At 42.3% G+C, this 20,015-nt stretch overlaps 1 protein-coding gene and 1 pseudogene across 1 annotated transcript; both read left to right on the top strand.

Annotated features, from left to right (window-relative positions):
- The first annotated feature begins 1,668 nt into the window (after positions 1–1,668).
- LOC117774805 lies at positions 1,669–10,204 on the top strand (annotated as a pseudogene).
- A 2,044-nt stretch (positions 10,205–12,248) lies between these two features.
- LOC117774804 (von Willebrand factor A domain-containing protein 7) lies at positions 12,249–14,127 on the top strand. Its single transcript, XM_034607456.1, has 6 exons — positions 12,249–12,524; positions 12,604–12,697; positions 12,788–12,922; positions 13,584–13,770; positions 13,860–13,962; positions 14,104–14,127. The coding sequence occupies exons 1-6, from the start codon at positions 12,249–12,251 to the stop codon at positions 14,125–14,127; spliced, it is 819 nt and encodes a 272-aa protein (XP_034463347.1).
- The last annotated feature ends 5,888 nt before the right edge of the window (positions 14,128–20,015 follow it).

Here is a 20,015-nt window from a genome sequence, read left to right as displayed (position 1 = left end):
TCTATGAATTTTTTGACAAAGCTCGATCGTGAGCTACACTCTATAGTTCAAAAACAGACTTTATTAGTGAATTCCCTACATCTCAGCCTTGTTTACTATATATATATATATATATATATATATTTATATTTATATATATATTTATATTCGTTTTTGTGCCTGAGGTATAGAATTCTTTGCACTACTTTTGCATGTTTTCTATGAAGCAATTGTTTTTGTTTTGCTTGAGGAGCTCATGCAGTATTTAAACCATAGACTTCCTGCAAAAATAAAGGATAAATCAAATCAAATCAATAGAAACAGTTTGAGGTGTGTCCATTGACAAGAAATCAATTGAGGAGGTAATTCAAGTTCCCATGAATGAAAGTATGATTAAAATCAAACCTGCATAATGTGACAAAGAAAACCGGTCAAACAAGTGACTCCACCCCGGATGTGAATTATTATATATGTCAGAGTTTCCATGAGAGATAAAGTCTCCAAGACGACTTCAAGACATAAGGTAGGTTACACTCATATATCTAACAATCATTAGTGATGTTAAAACAAATATATATATAAAGTGACATCTGTCACATTTTTAGATTTTAATACAATTTCTTGTACTAACCAGAGCCTAGATTTTCAGAATATTATTATATGCGCCTAACTCTTGTTTTCACTGCACTAGCGTTCTTATGTTTGTTTTACCCAAATCTTGGATGTGTGTGATATCAGAATGAAATGCTTATGCTGGTGCAAATACCAAAGGCTACTCTTCATGTACATACTATGCTTTAACTAATTAATTACAACATAATCTATTTATTATAGATCTTTGCAATTAATACCATCAGTCAAATAATTGGTAATTCAACCAGCTCAAGCATTTAATTCTGATCACAGAAATAGAAGAGATGGGGTTAAGTAATCAGAGCTATAAAAAAAAAATATATATATATATATATATATATAATATCTGTAACAACTCACCCCCGCTTTCTCTGCTTTTGATTGATCCCCTGAATATGAACATTTGTGTGTTTTCGTATCTTACATTTTGCTAAATTTATTGTAGTTAAAAGTGTGAAAATCATGTAACATCAGGTAACTTTCTAATAACATAATCCTTATGTACTTGTTGGTTTAATTTTTGGTGTCATTTACGTGAATATGCAAAGTCATGTTGAAGTAAAGTTGTACAAAAAAAACTTCAGTAAAATTCACCACTGTGAATAAGTGAATCTGAAAAATGGACGTGAACTTGTATGACAGGTTTGGTGGTTGTTGTTGTCCCAGTGATTTGATGATTATCTTTAATAAACGTAATGCTCTAAAGAATGGGCGGATCATTTTTCACTGACAGATAAGACTGTCATGGTAGAAACTCCGACGTTAAGTACATTAATAATAATGGTACTCCCGTGCCAAAGGTTCCACCTGAGTTCTGCTTACATTTACAAAATTTCTTCATAACACTTGAAAAATTAAATAACGAGACAGTCACCTATGTTATTATGTTAGAAATCAAAGAAAAATGCTGTACAGCAAATAAAATGAAACAAACACATTCTGGCTGCACAGCTTTTGGGAGTACCACGGAGTACATATTGTGTTTGGGCACTATACAAATGAAATTGTACCAGTTTGTAATCTCTCCCTCGTGTCTATCACACAGGTGCTGCAGTGATGGGTTGGTTGGCTGCGCTGTGTCTCGTGCTCCTGCAGACTGGGGCTCATGCATTTGATATTTTTGATGGGATCTCTCTGAATCATCAGGAGATCACTGAGAGGGCCATCCTTGAAACCACGCTGGGTGTTTGCCGTGATGTGGCTCTGGCTGCAGGCAAAAAGTTCACATCACCAGTAAGGGTTGAATCAATCTAAATTAAACAGATTTCGTGCTAACAACACTGCAATAAAACTGTGTGTGTGTGTGTGTGTGTGTGTGTGTGTGTGTGTGTGTGTGTGTGTGTGTGTGTGTGTGTGTGTGTGTGTGTGGTGTGTGTGTGTGTTAGACCACAGCCTTACACTGCTGAGTCTGTTGCTCGTGCCTGTGATGCGTCAAAATCCTCCAAGAGTTTCAGCCAAACCATCGAGTTTATCCAAGACAAAAATGTGGGTATAGACAAGCGGTATTTCTACAGCGCCCGTCATCACTTCGACAACGAGGAATTCACGAAGGGAAAGAAACTCATCACGAACGGATTATCAGCTGTCAAGGCCAACAATAAGCTCCAGAACTTTGAAGCGGCAAGGAAAAATGTGGGAAGACTGCTGCATTCTTTACAGGTACTTTCTATTTGTGGTTATTTCTATTGCAGGTAATTTATGAAGTAAAATTGTGCTTCGATTGCATGAAATATTTTTTGGGGGGATCTGGGTGAAAATAACTTCTGAGTCTTACCTTTTTAAATCTGAAGGATTTCTACAGTCACAGCAACTGGGTGGAAATGGGAGAAACAAATCCAAACTCCAAGCTGATCAAACCAGGAATCATCGGAAAAACAGCAGGTAAAAGCATCATAGCTATAATGTCAGTGTGTGTGTGACAATTTCACCACCTTGTTTTCTTGCACTTTATTTAACCAATTGTATAGAACATTTAAAAAGTGTATGCTTATTGTCCTTTACACTGATTTGTGTGTCCACATGCACTTTTACTCCTCTTTGCTCAATGTGGGCTGAGGCTCAACTGCATTTCACTGCACTGGTGTTGATTGTGTTCTACAGCAACTAAACTGAATCTAATCTCATCCAATCTACAGCAAAAAGCAGAGCAACCTGTCGCAGCTGCAACGGAGACGACTGCAGGAACAACATTCTGGAGGACATCCTGCGTGAAAAGATACTCACCACAGGATATTTTGAATTTTTGCCTGGATTCTCCAAACCTAATGGTAAATGTGTTCATGTACCTGACTGGGTCATTGACAGGATCCGAATCCAATGCTGGTTTGATGAGTGTGATTCCCAGATGACAGAAGGATGTGGGCCACTTCAGGCAACAATGCAGCACTATACTGGCTTTCTTGTGGCCGAAACAAAATGGATGTGAGCCTAAAGTGGCCCACTTTGCAGATATGGCCCGTATTTAACAATGTGTTTGCAAGCTACACATATATTAGTTGAATCATGTTATAATGAAATGTTGACTTTTTGTGACATCCAACAATAATAAACCTGTGATGCTGTGGCTTTCATGCCTCCTTGCTGGCGACACCCAGTGGCCAGGGGCATTATGTTTTTGGGTTGTCCATCCGCCCCATTCTTACGAACACGATATATCTGCTTTTGTGGACTTTCTTCAAATTTTGACCAGTTGTCACTTAAACTCAAAGATGAACAGATCATTTTTCAGTGGTTGAAGGTCAATGGTCACTGTGACCTCATATGACCCTGGGAGAAAAATGTCTGTAGATTGATGGAGGCATACGATCGCATACAAGACGGCCGTAATGCCAGGCTTTTAGCAATACACAGCATTTGACATTTTATGTCCCTAACATCCGCTGGTGGCCACTAACACCTGCTCACATCCACTGGTAGTTGGTAACTAATTTAGATTTTATGCAAGCCCTCTTCATTTTCTGTTGCTCGAAACACGGTATGGTTAGATAGCAATGACACATAAATACGTAAATTAATAAACGTGTAAATAAATCATACATATGCAACATAAATAAATGGCTTATATGTTCTTTTAATTTAAGTTAGACATAAAATATCTGACGCGGCACGCAGTAGTAACCACCTTGATGTGCATCCGCACCAACATTTTTGGGTTCTTCTCAGTTCAATAGTTTTTGTGTAATCCTGGAAAAAAATAAAACAACCAACAAACAGGCACGGGTAAAAACATAACCACCTTAGCCAGGGTAATAAAACAGAAACGCATACATATAAATGCATACGGAGGAATGTTGTCACCGATAGAAGAGGCACGTGTCAAGCTGAGCATGTCATTCTTATTCTGTTTCTAACGGTAAACAGGAAAATGCAGCCATGGAGGTGGATTTGACAGAACAAGCAGCACTGATCCTACGGGTGGGATCAACAAAGACACGAATGGTTCTGAACACGGACATCTCCACTTTAAAGCAGCAAACATGGCCATCGCTGCGACCAGGCAGGTGCTGGAGGACATTCGTCGGGCTGCCGGTGACGCCACATTCCTACAGTAAGAAACCAATCGGTCACAGTTACTGTATGCACTTTAAAAATCTGAATCACAAAGTTAATTTCAACTTTTTGAAAACTCATTCCTCAGGCTGATGGGAATCAACAAAGGGAAAGCTCTTTGTTTTGTGATCGACACCACGGGAAGCATGAGGGATGACATTGCAGCAGTGAGGACCGTCACAAGCGTTATAATCAACAGCAGAGTGGGGACAGAGGACGAGCCCTCGGCTTACATTCTCGTACCATTCAATGATCCAGGTGGGACCTTGAAGTCTTCATAATCCTGTACATAGGTCGTTTTTCCTACAGAGAGTTTACTCTTTTTGTCTGTTAAACCGAAATTAATTGTAGGTCATATTAACTATAGACTATATAAGAACATGGATAACATGACAGCGCCCCAAAAGTTAAATGTTATGATTGCCCCCTGGTGGCGACTGCTAACATTAGCTGTCGTCCAATCAGATTTATCGTTTGGTCAAGTTCCATCACTGTTTATTTGACCTTGAACCTGAATCACAGCCGTACAACTTTTCATAACAGCATTTGAGCTTCTTATACTGAGAGTTCATGATGTCCGTGGTATAAATATGGGTTTTAGGTGAGAAGGGTAACAAAAATCGTAAACTACTCACCAAGATGAAAAATAAAATACTTCCTCCCCTCTCGTCTCTACCTGAAACCCAGCCTTTGGGCCCCTGACGAGGACTACAGATCCAGAGGTCTTCAAGAGAGCTATCAATTCACTTACTGCAACTGGTGGAGGAGATTTTCCAGAAATGAGTCTTTCAGGACTTCGGGTACTGTTGAAATCTTTGAGACTACTTCAAGATCTGACCCCGCAAAATCCCACGATAACGGTTTAAAACAAACTACGTTGGTGCTGCCTGTCTCCTTCATACAGCTGGCTTTAACCGGTGCTCCTCCAGGGTCTGATATCTTCCTCTTCACTGATGCACCTGCTAAAGACGATTACCTGTTGGGTGCAGTGATCACACTCGTAGAACGAACCAAATCAGTGGTGAGTATAGTCCTTTGTCCGAGTAAAAGCACAGGCCGGGGAAATTAATATTGCAGTAAATTTGTATCAGAAAATTTACTTAGAAATACAAAATAATAACTGCCTGTAATAAAATGAATGACATAATAACAGAGCTATGCTAAAACAGCCGTAATGAGTGTTGGGATGCTAAAGAAAATTCTATGGTTCTTGTCCTTGAGTTTAATGTGGGAAAAAGTCAAACTGGATAGTTCCACTGTTTACTGTAAATTCAATAATGCACAGCACAGCAAAGCTTGACCAGAGAAACATGACCTGCTTTACTCGGTGGCAGTTTGGTGAAGATACACAACTTCTTTTTATGTAGGTTTATTCTTTGTCAGCAGGATTAAGGCACGGTCACACGCATCGTGTATCTGTGGCAAACCTTCACTCCTCGTTCGCTTCAGAGGCAAAAAAAACAGGAAAATCACAGCTTGGCTTCGCATTGACTTCAACTTTGACCGGCAATATTGGTTTTGCATTTGTGTTTGTGTGACTGGGCCCTTTTTGACTTCATTAATGATCCACCTTATGTGACCTACTTCATATATTTATGATAATTGTTGTGCAATAATGCATTAAACGTGATACCATAAAATGGTGTGCCTTTCGGCATTCAATAAATTTGGTTATCAAAATAAAATATTAAATATGAATATTTTATTATTAATATTAAATAATAACTTTAATTGATTAAAGTTACCTCGGGGCACCACCCTTCAAAGGAAGGGAAAAGATAGCCAATTTATTGATTAAGTCTCATAAAAGTACTAACTACAAATTTGGAACTCTGATTAACAATTAAATTAATAACTATAACCAAAATTACCATATAGATAGTTAGCTAAGTTGAAGGATATGAGTTCTTGACAGTGTAGAGGGGTTGGCAAAATTCACTTATGTCAACATTAATAAAAAAACATTTGTGAAAAGAAAAACATGTATTTATGAATTAATAAAGTATAAAAACACAAATTACTAACGGTGTACTGACTAAACAAAGATGTGTATATGAGTATAACGTGTGTGTTGTCTGTGTGTCTGTGTGCTTCCAAAATGGCGGCTGGCCACTTTGAGATAACACCCTTCCCCCCTATTGGAATGTTTACGACATGTAGCGGGGCTCAGAGGTAATTAGGTGAAGAGATATGCGTATATCACAACCCCACAAATCAAACTTATAAACATCACACAGAATCGAATAAACAGTCTTGCTTAGCGTAGTATAATTATTGAGCCCAGTTGTGTTACCCATCCGTGGAAAGGGAAAAGAGGTTGCTGTGCAGTTCGCAGTTTGTGAAGTCGTCTTGCTGGTTTGTGGCTCCTGGCCTTAGTGATTCTGTTGAGCTGTGCAGCTCAGTTGCTGTTTGAAGTTCTCCTGCAGGACATTGCGTCGCTGCTAGGAACGTTGGTAGAGCTTGCGAGGAGGTTTCCTTGGTGAGATGAGCTGGAAGCTGCACCTTTGAGCTCCTCTCGAAGAGGTGGGATGGAAAGAGGCTGGATGCCTTCTCCCCTCGGAAGGATTGTAGAAAGAGATAGAAGATAGGGGGAACAGGCATTATATTGGCCCGGTGACCTCACAGGTCATGGGGCCCAAAGTGACCAATAGGAGTTGAAACCTGTGTCCCTGGGGGGTTTTCACACCTCTGTGGACGTTGGATGGCCCCTGGGAGACTGAGTCCTGGAGGGTCTGGTTTCTCCAGGACAAAGGGACATGCGGCTTCAGGCTTTGACGGCACATGTAGGCCGAACAAATACCAGGTCCCAACATAATAATGAAGCATATTGTTTCATCTGTACTGGCAACCATCGTGTGAGTGTGCCTCACGCTCTTTAAGCTTTAAAGGTGTGCACATACTCCAATAGTCCACAGTTATCAATCAATCAATCAAATTTTATTTGTATAGCCCATATTCACAAATCACAATTTGTCTCATAGGGGCTTTAACATGGTGTGACATCCTCTGCCCTTAACCCTCAACAAGAGTAAGGAAAAACTACTTAAAAAACCCTTTTAACAGTTAGTGGTCTACTCCCTGGTTATACCAACGCAAAAACACAAAACATCAATCTTACCAGCACTTATGTCATTTTCATGACGTTAAAACAGGAAAGCAGGATTGAAATTAGCTTTGTAAAGGCTTCTGGGCTGTGTTACTTGCCAGGTTAGATAGTACTGTTGTTTAATTGGGCCAAATATTAGCGTTTATCTTCTCACAGACTGATAATACATTCCATGTTTTTATTGCAATTTTACATGATCTTGTCTCAGTGTCTCATTTACCTACTTTCTTTTTAGGTGAACTTCATGATAACTGGCAGTCTGGGATTTCGTCGCCGAAGAGAGAGTAATAATAACAACGATCAACAACAACAACAACAAACCCAAAGCGATAACAAAAGCATCTTCCAAGGTGTACACGGACCTGGCGCAGGCTTCGGGAGGTGTGGCTATACAGACCTACAAAAAAGGTCAGCTGCTCGCGGCCACCACCATCGTAACAGGGTCCTCCAGCTCTGGCTCAGGTACAAACAAAACGCTCACACTGGCATAAGCCATTTTAGATGCTTGATCAAGATTAAAATTGTGTCATCAGTTTTAATTAATCTTCCAGGTCCTCCTTCTGCAAGGCGGCAGGAGTCCTGAAAATCCGAACAATTTCACTTTCACAGTGGACGAGTCGGTAAAAAAACCTCACCATCTACATCAGTGGGCGCTCGGGGTCGCCTTTACTCTCATCAGTCCCTCAGGTGATCTGTCCATTGTTACTGGTTAAAAGCCATTGTTACTGTTTGTTTATTGTTTTCTCTAGGGTGTGTCTCAGAGCATCACTAACCTGACGGGGACCTTTGATCAGTTCAACCCAGTCAGTGGGAAACTTCCAGACTCTGGAGCTGACAACACAAGTGGGACCCGTGGGAAAATAAGATTAGTGTCAACAAATCCCTACACGCTGAAGGTCAAAGGGTAGGCCTCCGGGATTATGTTTGCTTAATCACATAATGAGTACTTAACATTACATTGTTGTATATCCTTTATCTGGACCGGACAATTTTCACAAAAAAACAACAAAGAACATGGTATTACTTACAAAAAGGTTTAGTGCTATTTTTGTTCCTCAAGCTAAACTTGCTAAACTTGCTAGGCAGATTTTGAACCTACGATCTTCAACATGGAAGATGTGCGGCCCAACCACTGAGCCATAAAATCAACGGTCAACTACTCATGTGTTTAAAGCTGTGACAATATCGACCAGCTTGGTCCAGGCGGAAATATCTCATCATCTACTGATTGCAAGTGACGTTACGGTGAATTAAGTCATTATTCACCGGATTTACATATGGCTGCTATGTTTCACTTTTTTGAAACTTTTATATTTTGCAGGTGAGAGTTCCATCGACTTCCTCTCTGACTTTCTGGAGGTGTCCGAGGGCCCATTGGGAGGTTTTGAAGTCCTGGAAAATCGCCCCAGAGCTGGTAAAGGACCCAGATCTTTGTGATGCTTCAAAAATAATATCGATCAACTTCTACATGCTTGAATGGATTTTTTCTTTTTACCCTGAAGGTGCTAACGCCAGCCTGAGGGTGACGGTAACCGGGGATGTGTCTGCCGTAGTGACAGAAGTGTTTCTGGTGGTATCGTTAACGTCAGAGAGGGTTAATGGCAGCGTGGAGGCTCTGGGGAAAGGAAAATTCTTAGCTCGGTTTGACAATATTCCATCGGGTGAGTTTGTGGTGCTTGTGAAGGGCCAGAGCAGCAACACTTCCTCCAGAGCAACTGAATCTTTCCAAAGGCAGACATCCAACTCTATCCGTGCCTCTGCTGTGACTGTTTCTGCTGTACGTAAAATACATCGGGCTAACAACTGAACTGCAGTTCTGATGTTTCACCTGTTATTGAATGTTTTTCCTTTTGTTTATTTTTAAGGATGATTTAGAAGGTGTCTTGGAGCCAGGAGTACCTCTTTCCGTTCCTTTCTCTGTGTTGAATAATGGCTCAGGAGGCAGCTTCACAATCCAAGCTACCAATGACCAAGGTTTTACGCTATCGTTCCCATCCACTTTACCCCTGACCGCTGGAAGCAGGGCTAATGGCACGGTGAACATCACAGCACCTGCTAGCACTGCATCTGGCACCGACGTCACCCTGACCATCGAGGCCAATGCTCCAGGAGGCACGGACGCCAACTATGTCGTTCTGCGTTTGACTGTCCTCATCCCGGTAACTGTCAAAATCATTCTACCCTTCATCCTTGTTTTAACTATTTGAATTGCTGATGTAAAATCACTTGACTTCATCTTCTTTTTTCTTCTCTCTCCGCAGGTGACTGATTTCACTGAGCCAGGGTGTCAGCTGCTCAACCTGCAGTCCAACTGCTCTGCAAACTGCAGCGCGTCGATGTGGGAGCTGTCAGTGGTGGTGACCGATGGGGTGAACGGGACGGGCATCGACACCATCAGCTTCAGAGAAGGCAACGGGACCACGAACACCAGCCTGCTCGCTGGTAATGCAACGCTGGTGTCCTATAATGCGTCTTGCTGTTCGCCTGATGTGGAGATAGTAGTTGTGGATCAGGTGGGTAATGTAGGCTCCTGTTCCTACACGGTCCGGACAACGACACCAACCGTGAACACCACTACAACCACCGCACAGCCGGCAACAACAACAACAACAGCAGCTTCTGCACAAGCGGTTCAGTCTTTTCTCCTTTGCCTCAGCATCACAATTCTAGGGCTCAGCTTAACCATCTGAAACGGGATCAGTTCAATCTGTACATCAAGGATCAAGAATCAAATATTAAGACATGCTTTTGGGGTTTTGAAAATGAGTTGCCAGTTTATTCTCAGTATATACTCAGGATCTCAGTTTTCTACTGAGAGGTGTTTCTAAAATCTGGTCTACCCTTGTTGATTTAAATAGTTTTTATCCTTAATAACCTGGGAGCTTTGAGATTGAAGCTTTGTTTGCTACAAGTAGGCGACTACAGGCTACTGATGATATTAAAGCTGTGATTGTTACTGTTGATTAAATGAAAATGTTATCTACGTCTGAGACTCATTTATTTCACAAATAATAAAAAGATATATCATGATAAAACCAAAACATGGATTACAAAATGAAGTGGAAATATTCAAGCCCATACTGTCGAGCTTTTAGTGGCATGATACAAAGGTTAAAGGTGGTAAATTAAACATCCTATTTGGTCGCTATCACCAAAATGTGATATAAGCATGAAAGAAATGGGAAATAAGAACATGAAGTTTTGGGTTGTTTCACATGGGAGCAGCAGAGATCCAAAGTGATTTCTTTCCTGAGCTGAACAAAACCATTAGTGCGCCATCTAGTGGAGGAAGAATGAGCATCCCTGACTCATACATAATAAAGAAGCTGATATGATGTAATGTTTCAAACCCATGAGGATTTTTAATCTAATCACAAAGAGTTAATTTCTCGATCCACAGACAATACACATACACACTCAGTATTGTGTTCACGGGAGAGTGCACAGTCTGCAGGGCGTGCTGTACGAGTATGGTCACTGCAACAAGGTGTAGAAGAAGCCCTGTGGAGACATGACAAGACACAGCATTGGGGCCACCCTCCATTTCTGTGTTGGGTCAATTAGCTCATTCACGTCTCTGTAGATGTGGGGACCTCAACATGTCTCCAACGCATCACTGCCGATCGGAGCTAGTGTTGATCCAGACCTGTGTCCTCTGCAGAGTAATTTGACCCTGGGGGGAATCCCGATTGAAACCATTCCCATTGCAGACAAAGCCCGATGTTTGCTGGTGTTAGTGGGTTTTTTTGACCAGTGGAAAAGGGGCTTCAGTATTAAGAGATGCTTAAGTATATACAGACACGTCTCAAATTCCTCCCAATATCCAGAAATGGGGCAAAAAGATACCAGATAGACTGTTTATAGAATGTTTATTGAAACGCTGCCATCTTTTCCGGCTATGTAATTTGGATAGCGGCGATACACAAACACAACAGATCCTGTTCATGGCATAAAATTACTTCATTCTAGAAACAGGTGACACCCATAGCAACACAAGTGGATGATGCCCTGAAGTGACCGACAGCAGCCATGTGACAGAAAGAGGAACATCCAATAACCCCGACGAGCCCGGACCTCAACCCTGCTGTCTTCCTTCTGCAGGTGACACCTTAAGGGGGCTTGAAATGCTGAGAACACACAGGAATGTGTCTTAGTCTGTCCCTCAGAGCAAGTTTCAGTGTGAGATAGTTTCATTCACCGTTCTTAATAACCGGTGTGTCTATGAGGAAGTTTAGTAGTCGGTAACAGGTTGAACAAGTGCAGCGTGGTCACGCCCTGTCCGAGACACATGAGGCAGGTGTTGACACAATAATAATGAGTTTAGGACAACAGCAAGACTTCAGGTACCGTACACTTTTAACTCAAGATTATTAATTGCACCTGATGAATAGAGGTAGGATCTGTTTTTTATATAAATGCAAATCTACATAGTACCTGTCCTCTACAAATAATATTTATATAATATATAATATAATAAAATGTCTGGTCTAAAAGGGTTATCCAGGTTGTTTGAAAGAAAACTGTCATGCATAAGATATTGAGATGAACTTTAAATGTTTAGGCTTCACAAGGTTTTCATGCGTTAATAAGAGATTCGATCGTGAAAGGAATGGTTATTGTTTATACATAGAAAAGGGTGTGTGAATGACTAAGAATTAGATTTGTAAGAGGGTAGTTGAGGTGTGAGCTTATTTTTATTATGATTGTGTCCACTGGAATATAAAATGACATGTGATTGATATAGGGATTTTGTGATCACATGTACAGAGTCATGTGCGATCGCCATAATCGATCTGTTTGCTGTCAACAGTCTGTTTAATCCAAATTCGCTGGGCATGAAAAAGTATTCCCAGTGGAGGCATTTGCAACATGTAACACACCCTTTGTTTTGTTGATGGAAGCAGGAAATGACTGATGCCATTAACTGCTATTAAACAAACAAAAAAGACCTGAAATAAACCTGTTTCTCCTCAGGTACGTTATGTCGTCAGAGTTGGCCGTGTTGTGCCTCCTGCTCCTGCACACTGGAGCTCATGGGTTCGCGAGTTTCCTGCTGGCCATCACATCTGTCATATTTCGGAACGTACGGGTGGACCTCCGTCATGCACTCAACGGGAGCTTCCACTTTGACGATGAGATGTTTGTGCAAGGAAGGAGAATCATCGCAGAGGGAGTCCAGGCCGTCAAAGCGAGCAACAAGCAAGAAAACTTTGAGGCAGCGAGGGAGAAACTGGGGGAGATTTTACATCCATTACAGGTATGAATCATTAAAGGGTTTACTCATTTAGATTCAGATAGATTTGATGAGTTACTAGCCCTTATCTTCTCTGGTTAAGGATTTCTACAGTCATAGTAACTGGGTGGAGCTGGGGAAAAAATTCCCAAACTCTAACCTGATCCGACCCGACACCAGCATTGGAAACCTAGCAGGTAATGAAACAGTCGAGGAATGCAGTCTGGGTGTGATTGAAATGGCTTCAAAGAAGAAACCAAATGTCTTGTTGATGAACTTTTCCTCAGATATAAGCAGAGCAACGTGTCGAAACTGTGATGGAGACGACTGCACCAACAATATTCTGGAGGACGTCATAGCGCAGGGGATTTTGACCTCTGGTTATTTTGGTATTGTGCCTCGGGTCTCAACCAAACCAGACGGTAAATCATTTGTTAACTTACCCATTAATGCTGCAGTGAATATAACCAAGAAATCTCTATTACATGTATTTTAAGCTGCATTCAGACATGCACTTATTTTCTCATTCTCCGGAGGTCCTGTACGTGAGAATGCAAATTTCCAAGTGAGAGACTCCAGACTTTCTCACGCTAGCCCCCCTAGTATAAAACTCAATGGTAACGCCCAAAGGAGCCCGTGTGAGACAGCAGCAGGAGATCCTCTGGAGGATTCATCGCGAGCGAGTAGGCGCGATGAAGACATTTTAAAACACATGAAAGACACGATATTAAAAATAAAAACAAAGAATCTCGGGGTGAAAAAGTGGAACCACACACGTAGAAGACACAGACGAAGATGTCAAGAGAGATTTGCAAAGAACGCTCCAGAGATTTCTGTGTTGAGCGTTGTTCATGTGTGAAAGACAAACCCCGGAGAAAGTCCGGACCCAATTGGCTGGACATTCTGCAGAGTACATGTCTGACAACGGCTTTAGATAAATATTACTATTATAACCTTCCTAATTACTTAGACATATAAATACTCTAAATACTTAGAATTCTAGTGTTACTGCTAACTGATTTTAAAACTGGTCAAAACTTTATCAGTCGAGGTTTTTATTTTCACAATGTATTTGTTGAACAGGAAAATGCAGCCACGGAGGAGGGGTGGATCAAACAAGCACCATCGAGCCTAAAGGTGGAATCAACAAAGACACGTTTGATTCCAATCACGGACATCTCCACACTGCAGCAGCTAACATGGCCGTAGCTGCAACCGGTCAGCTGCTAGACGACGTTCGAGGGGCCGCTGGTGACAGAGCCTTCCTCCAGTACGAAACCCTTTCTGCACGTTTCAATGTGCACAGTTGCTCGAAGTTTCTTTTTCCAATCTCTTTTCCATCTGTCTACGTCCCCTCAGGATGTTGGGAATCTCCAAAGGATCCAGTAAAGCTCTTTGTTTTGTGATCGACACAACAAAGAGCATGAGTGATGACATTGAGACATTGAGTTGCTCGTCCACGGTCACTTCGGGCCCTGGGTTGTAGAGGTGCGGTAGCCGCGACACCCACGCGTCCCAGACCTCTCGCACGGCCGCCAATTTGTCCGTGGCTCGTCTCGTCTCGCGGTCGTCGAAGCGCAGCAGTCTGGAGTACGTGTGGAAGAGTTTTAGGGGCATCGTGGCATGAAATATTGCCCGGCCGCTCTCGGCGTCCCACAGGCTGGCGGTGGCCTCGCCCCGGGACCTGTACACACCCGCTAAGATCAGCAGCCCTACGTAGGCGCGCAGGTCGGTCTCGTCCATCCCTTTCCATTCGTCACCATATTTTCGACGACCCTCCCGATTCGTCATCTCCAGGATGATGTTCTCTACCGTCGGTGTGATGAACAGGTGGAACGTCGAGGCTAGGTCACCGGTGCGGGACCTAGCGTGGATCGTGGGGCCCCGGAGGACCCCGCTTTGAGCCGCAGCAGAGGAGGAGGAAGAGGAGGAGGAGGAGGAGCAGTGGCCCTCCTCTCGGCCGTACGCCCTCGAGGACCATGTTATTTCCCCGTTTCTTGAGGGGAAGGTCTCTCTTTCCACGAGTCCGGTGGTGGTGGTGGTGGTGTCGCCGTGGTCTTGTCCTCCTTCTTCTTCCAAGGATGACGAATCTGCAGAAGCATCACCCACTGGGTCGTAGTCTTCGTCACCGTCGTCGTCTTCGTAGTCACCGTCGTCGTCTTCGTCTTCTTCGCTATCGCCGTTGTCTCCGTCTCCGTCCTCTCGGTCTGCTTTTCTGTCTGCTTCTCGGTCTGCTTCTCCATTTCCTTGTCCGTCCGCTTCTCGGTCTGGCTCTTTCGCGTCCTCTTCGGGTTCAGAGGATGGTTGCTGGGAGAATAGCTTTTGGAGAACCTGTTCTCTGGTGAAACGCTCCTGACGCGACATCGTGCCATGGTCCGTGAGAGAGTGACACACTGAGACTTATATGTGGGTCTAATGTACCCCCCCTTGATTTCAATTGGAATCAGGTGTGGGTCTAAATGACCCCACAGAGCACCACAGCGCCCTCTCTGGGGGTCTAAATGACCCCTCCCATGACAATCGAGAATGACAATCCATTGGTCTCAATTACCCCAGGAGAATTGGATAATGACAATCCTTGGGTCACCCTAACCCTAACCCTGACCGGCCAGGGCTTGCGTATGATCACACGCATGCACTCACGCACGCACACACACACACACACAGACACACACACACTCTGGGTCAATTCGACCCAGGAACAACACAAGGGTTAAGAAAACTTGAATTTCTTAACTATAAACCATCTTAACTGTTTGATTTGCTTTGACTCAGCTGGCTCTAACTGCTGCTCCCTTGAACTCTGAGATCTTCCTCTTCACTGATACGCCTGCTAAAGACAAACACCTGAAAAGTGCAGTGATCGCACTCATAGTGCGAACTCAAACAGTGGTGAGTAACAAATGCACTTTTCTGTTCTTTTATGTGACTAAAAACCATCCATCCATTAACTTCCACTTATCCGGGCTGGGGTGGTAGCGAGAGTTTTCCAGATGTCCCTCTCCCTAGCCATAATTTCCAGCTCTTCCTGTGGGATCCTGAAGGGTTTCCAGGCCAGATAGGATATCAATGCGTGTTTATTTTTTGCTTTGGGTGGCACGGTGGTACACCGGTTACCTCTGTCTGTGGTTCAAACCCTGGTTCAGGTCTTTCTGTATAGAGTTTGCATGTCCTCCCCATGTCTGTGTAGGTTTTTTTCGGGTATTCCGGCTTTTGTTAATTGCATGATTTGCAAAGTTGAATATAACTCACGTCTGGCAGCTAGTCTGACACGCCCCCCTAACAAAGCCAGGTTAAGCGGAGGCGGATATTTCCTACAAGTGCTGGAAGCAGTTAACCAATCACAACAGTGTGGGCCAGCTGGCCAATAAGAGCAGGCTGGGCTTTATCAGGAGGGGGGGGGCTTTGAACCAAAACCAAGCGTTTCAGACAGAGGCTGAAAAGAGGAGCTGCAGCAATGAAGTGTGAAGAAAGTGTTTTTTGAACATTAGAGCAAGTAAACCTTTTCAAGTAATAACCCAAATTAAAACTATGAACCTGAATAGACCATAATATGTCTCCTTTTTATAAATTAATGAGGAAACTGATAAAAAGATAAACTTGAGAATAATGCAATATGACCATATTATACCTTCATTTGAAGGATGTTTTGTACGTTACTCATTACTTCAGTCCTTCTTGACTTGATGATCTCATTCACATTTTTGTTCTCCAGGTGAACTTCATGATTACTGACTCAATGGTGACCAATCGTCGGATTCTGCGCGACAAAACCATGAGACAGAGGGCGATCGCCTCATCAGACGCTCAGGTGTACAGAGACCTGGCTCAGGCTTCAGGAGGTCTGGCTATTGAAGTCACAAAAACTGAGCTCCCCGTGGCCACCAGCATCATTACAGAGTCCAATTTTTTTTTAATAACGTTTAAATGTTTTTTACTTCAAACCACTCACGGCTCAAGATTAAAGCACAGAAATCGTAATAAGAGAAAGTTTTATGAGATTATTGCTCATGTACTGTTGCAGGCAGATCAGATGAGAAGGCAGGAGGTGACGTAGGGGTCGGACTTGAGACTGACGATTAAAGAACAGAGTTTCAGAACATGTTGCAAAGGTGTAGAAGGGAGATGGAAGGAACAGAACCGAGTTGATGTCAGTGGGTATCTCTGACCTTTAAAGATGTAGTGCAGTGATGTAACTGAGGATGGTATCTACCACCGAGTGGAAATGTAACCTGTGAAATCATCTGATTCACTAAGATGAAAAATCACACCCAGTCCTGAATGTCTCATGGGTTGAACACCCTTGGGTGGGGAGTTGTTTACTAGCAGGGCTGCGAAGATGCCAAAGGTACAGAGTCAGATATTGTTGTGGTAACTACTCATGCCAACGTATTGTGAAGTTTTTTATGAGATTTCAGTGGAGGTTCAGTTCAAACTATGAGGCCAAACAGATGCATCTTCAGCTGGACTGCAGGAGAGAAGCACTCATTTCCTGTGCTTGTGCTCTGCCTTATGGCTTCGACTCTTGGGTTTCCACAGGCCTCTGCCCTTCACTCACACCTGCCCAGTCTGAGGGATACTACAGCCTTACACAGCCGTCATGACAGGGTGGCTTTTCAGCAGCACCCAACCTCTACCTGAATAGATTCAAACTGTGCATTCACTCTTCACTCTTCACTTTAATGCCCTAATTGCCTGCTCCAATTTGGCGCTGTCTTATCGATGCACTATGAAGTTCTTTGATAAAGTGAACGATGCCTGTTTGCCTACCTCAAGTAGAGCTTCACCACAAGGTGTCGTGACTTTACAATGACTTGCACTTTGGCACAGGCCTTTACCCACAGGAAATATGAATCTGACACATTTACACACACAAATTCACTTGAAATAGACATTTTTTTGTTTTTTTATATTCCCCGGGCCACCAGTTATGTCCCTTTGCACACTTTACTGATGAATGCATGTACAGGGTCACATTTTGTGAAAGTGGTATTGGGACATTTAAGTGAAAATAAATGGTGCACATAGCTGTGTTGGTCGTAAATAAACAAACGCGCTCAAACAATTATTTGTTTCTGTGCAACTCTTCGGCTAATGTCCATCACATTTGTCTGAAATATGCCCCAGTGTGCAGTTTCTGACTTTTTAAAAAAGGGGTCAAATTGAAACGAATGAACACTGAATGCACGGAGGAGCGTCACTGGCGCTCTGCTGGTTGGTGACTGCTGAATGTATCCGTGGGCGCATGGGTGGTGATGCTGGGATCTCCGCTGCCATGACCCTGCAACTTCCCCCGGTTGTGACACCCCGCTCTGTCTCACCCCTGGTGACCAACGGTCTCCCTGCTTCCCTCCTCCTCCTCTGTTTCCTCCCCCCCTGAGCCTATTGTGGTCTTCAACCCCCCCACCCCCCCCCCCCCCCCCCCACCCCCCACCCCCAGCTCCTGTCTTTGAGAAGAGCTCTTCAAGTGAAAGAAAAGAATAAAAAAATATATGTATTATATGAATCTATGAAAAAAAAGGATTATTAGAGAAATGGAGATAAAGGTGGGAGTCTTATTGTGAAATGCAGAGATTATGCATTATATTATCTTCAGAGGTGGAATGTACAGGAAACCTGTTATATTGATATTTTTGAATTTGAAAATATGGAAATCCTAATTGACAAATCAAGACAATTTAACTTGTGATGCGGACACACTGACGTGGTTTTAACCAGCGGTTTTTAAGTGTTTTACAGCCGCTGGGTTTTCACTGTCTTACTTGCAGCCACGAGTTCTGAGACTTGTTACAGATGTTCTGTTGTGAATGACAACAACAGGGCTCTTGGTCTGATTGACTCAAGTGTAACGGCAACTTTTTTTTTTTTTTTAATGCTGAATGAGGATAATTTTGCACATCATTTGAAATCTAGTTAGGTGTAGCCTTTGATTTAGCATGGGCTATATTTTACTGACATTACAATACCCAGTATAGAGACTCAAGCTGTCTGCTTAGATTCTTCATGGTTTTTAGGTTGAGGTCACAGTGACATAAAAAATAAAGAATTGTCCGAAAAGCTGCTCAGTTCTGTAACATTTGGTTTCCTCCACAACCCGACAAGTTCTTGCACAAGACAGTGAAAATATATCTGTTGTTTGATATCTACAAAGACTTACTCTTAGGTGTTGTGGGATCCACTGATATTATTGAACTTGAGCGTCTGACTTATGAAATGTGTTCCTGCTTCTGTTCTGGTTTTACACAAAGCATTTTCACACTGCACTTAAAAGAATTTGCCTTTTTTTTATCTTACCTCCCTGAACTCACTATTTACAATCCTGTTGTTTTTTTTTAATGGCACAGAAAACTTTTTCTGCCAGGATGCCATTGTATCCAACATATTTTAACAACTTTTATTTTTCCAGTTCCGTAGAGATTTTATTTCCTTTAACACCAGAAAGGGTCATTTTATTTTCCAGTCGATGTCTGCAGCCAAACCAGTGGCAGATTTTTAGATTTCTCTTGTGTTTACTAGAAGTCCCAGTTTTGTGTTTTCGAGGCAGTTGGGGCAGAGTCTAGCTTTAGACCTTGGTCACTCTGAACTGGATCAGTTGCACTGATTGCACAAGTGATTGACCAGATTAAAGAGTCTACTGTGATCCCCCCCCCCCCCCCCTTCTTATATCTCTCCTGTCATTTGGTGGATCTTGCTGTTTTATTCTCCCTGGTCCAGAGACCTGTATTAAACTGTATTAAACTGTATAGATTGTGCAAAAAGCTGAATGTTGCATAGCAGAAGAGAAAAGCTATTCCTCACAGATGACAAAGTGATTTAAAATGTATAAAAGAAATTCAGAAACAAAGTGTTGTTCAATAATGCATTAAACGTGATACCATAAAATGGTGTGCCTTTCGGCATTCAATAAATTTGGTTATCAAAATAAAATATTGAATATTAATATTAAATCATAACTTTAATTGATTAAAGTTACCTCGGGGCACCACCCTTCAAAGGATGGGAAAAGATAGCCAATTTATTGATTAAGTCTCATAAAAGTACTAACTACAAATTTGGAACTCTGATTAACAATTCAATTAATAACTATAACCAAAATTACCATATAGATAGTTAGCTAAGTTGAAGGATATAGAGTTCTTGACAGTGTAGAGGTTGGCAAAATTCACTTATGCAACATTAATAAAAAAACATTTGTGAAAGAAAACATTTATTATGAATATAATAAAGTATAAAAACACAAATTACTAACGGTGTACTTACTAAACAAAGATAGGTATGTGAGTATGCATGTGTGTGTGTCTGTGTGAGTCAGCGTGCTTCCAAAATGGCGGCTGGCCAAAGAGATAACACCCTCCCCCCTTTGGAGTGTTTTACGACATGTAGCAGGGGTCAGAGATAATTAGGTGAAGAGATATGCGTGTGTCTGTGTGTGTCGGTGCCAAGTTAGAGAAAGAGTGTAGAGTGAATGCAACGAAAGACTGTGAAGAGCATAACTAACTAACATTAACTTTCAAA

This window comes from Hippoglossus hippoglossus, chromosome 14 (genome assembly GCF_009819705.1).
Source record: "Hippoglossus hippoglossus isolate fHipHip1 chromosome 14, fHipHip1.pri, whole genome shotgun sequence".
NCBI classification, from domain to species: Eukaryota; Metazoa; Chordata; class Actinopteri; order Pleuronectiformes; family Pleuronectidae; genus Hippoglossus; species Hippoglossus hippoglossus.
This window is presented reverse-complemented; position numbering and strand designations above follow the sequence as displayed.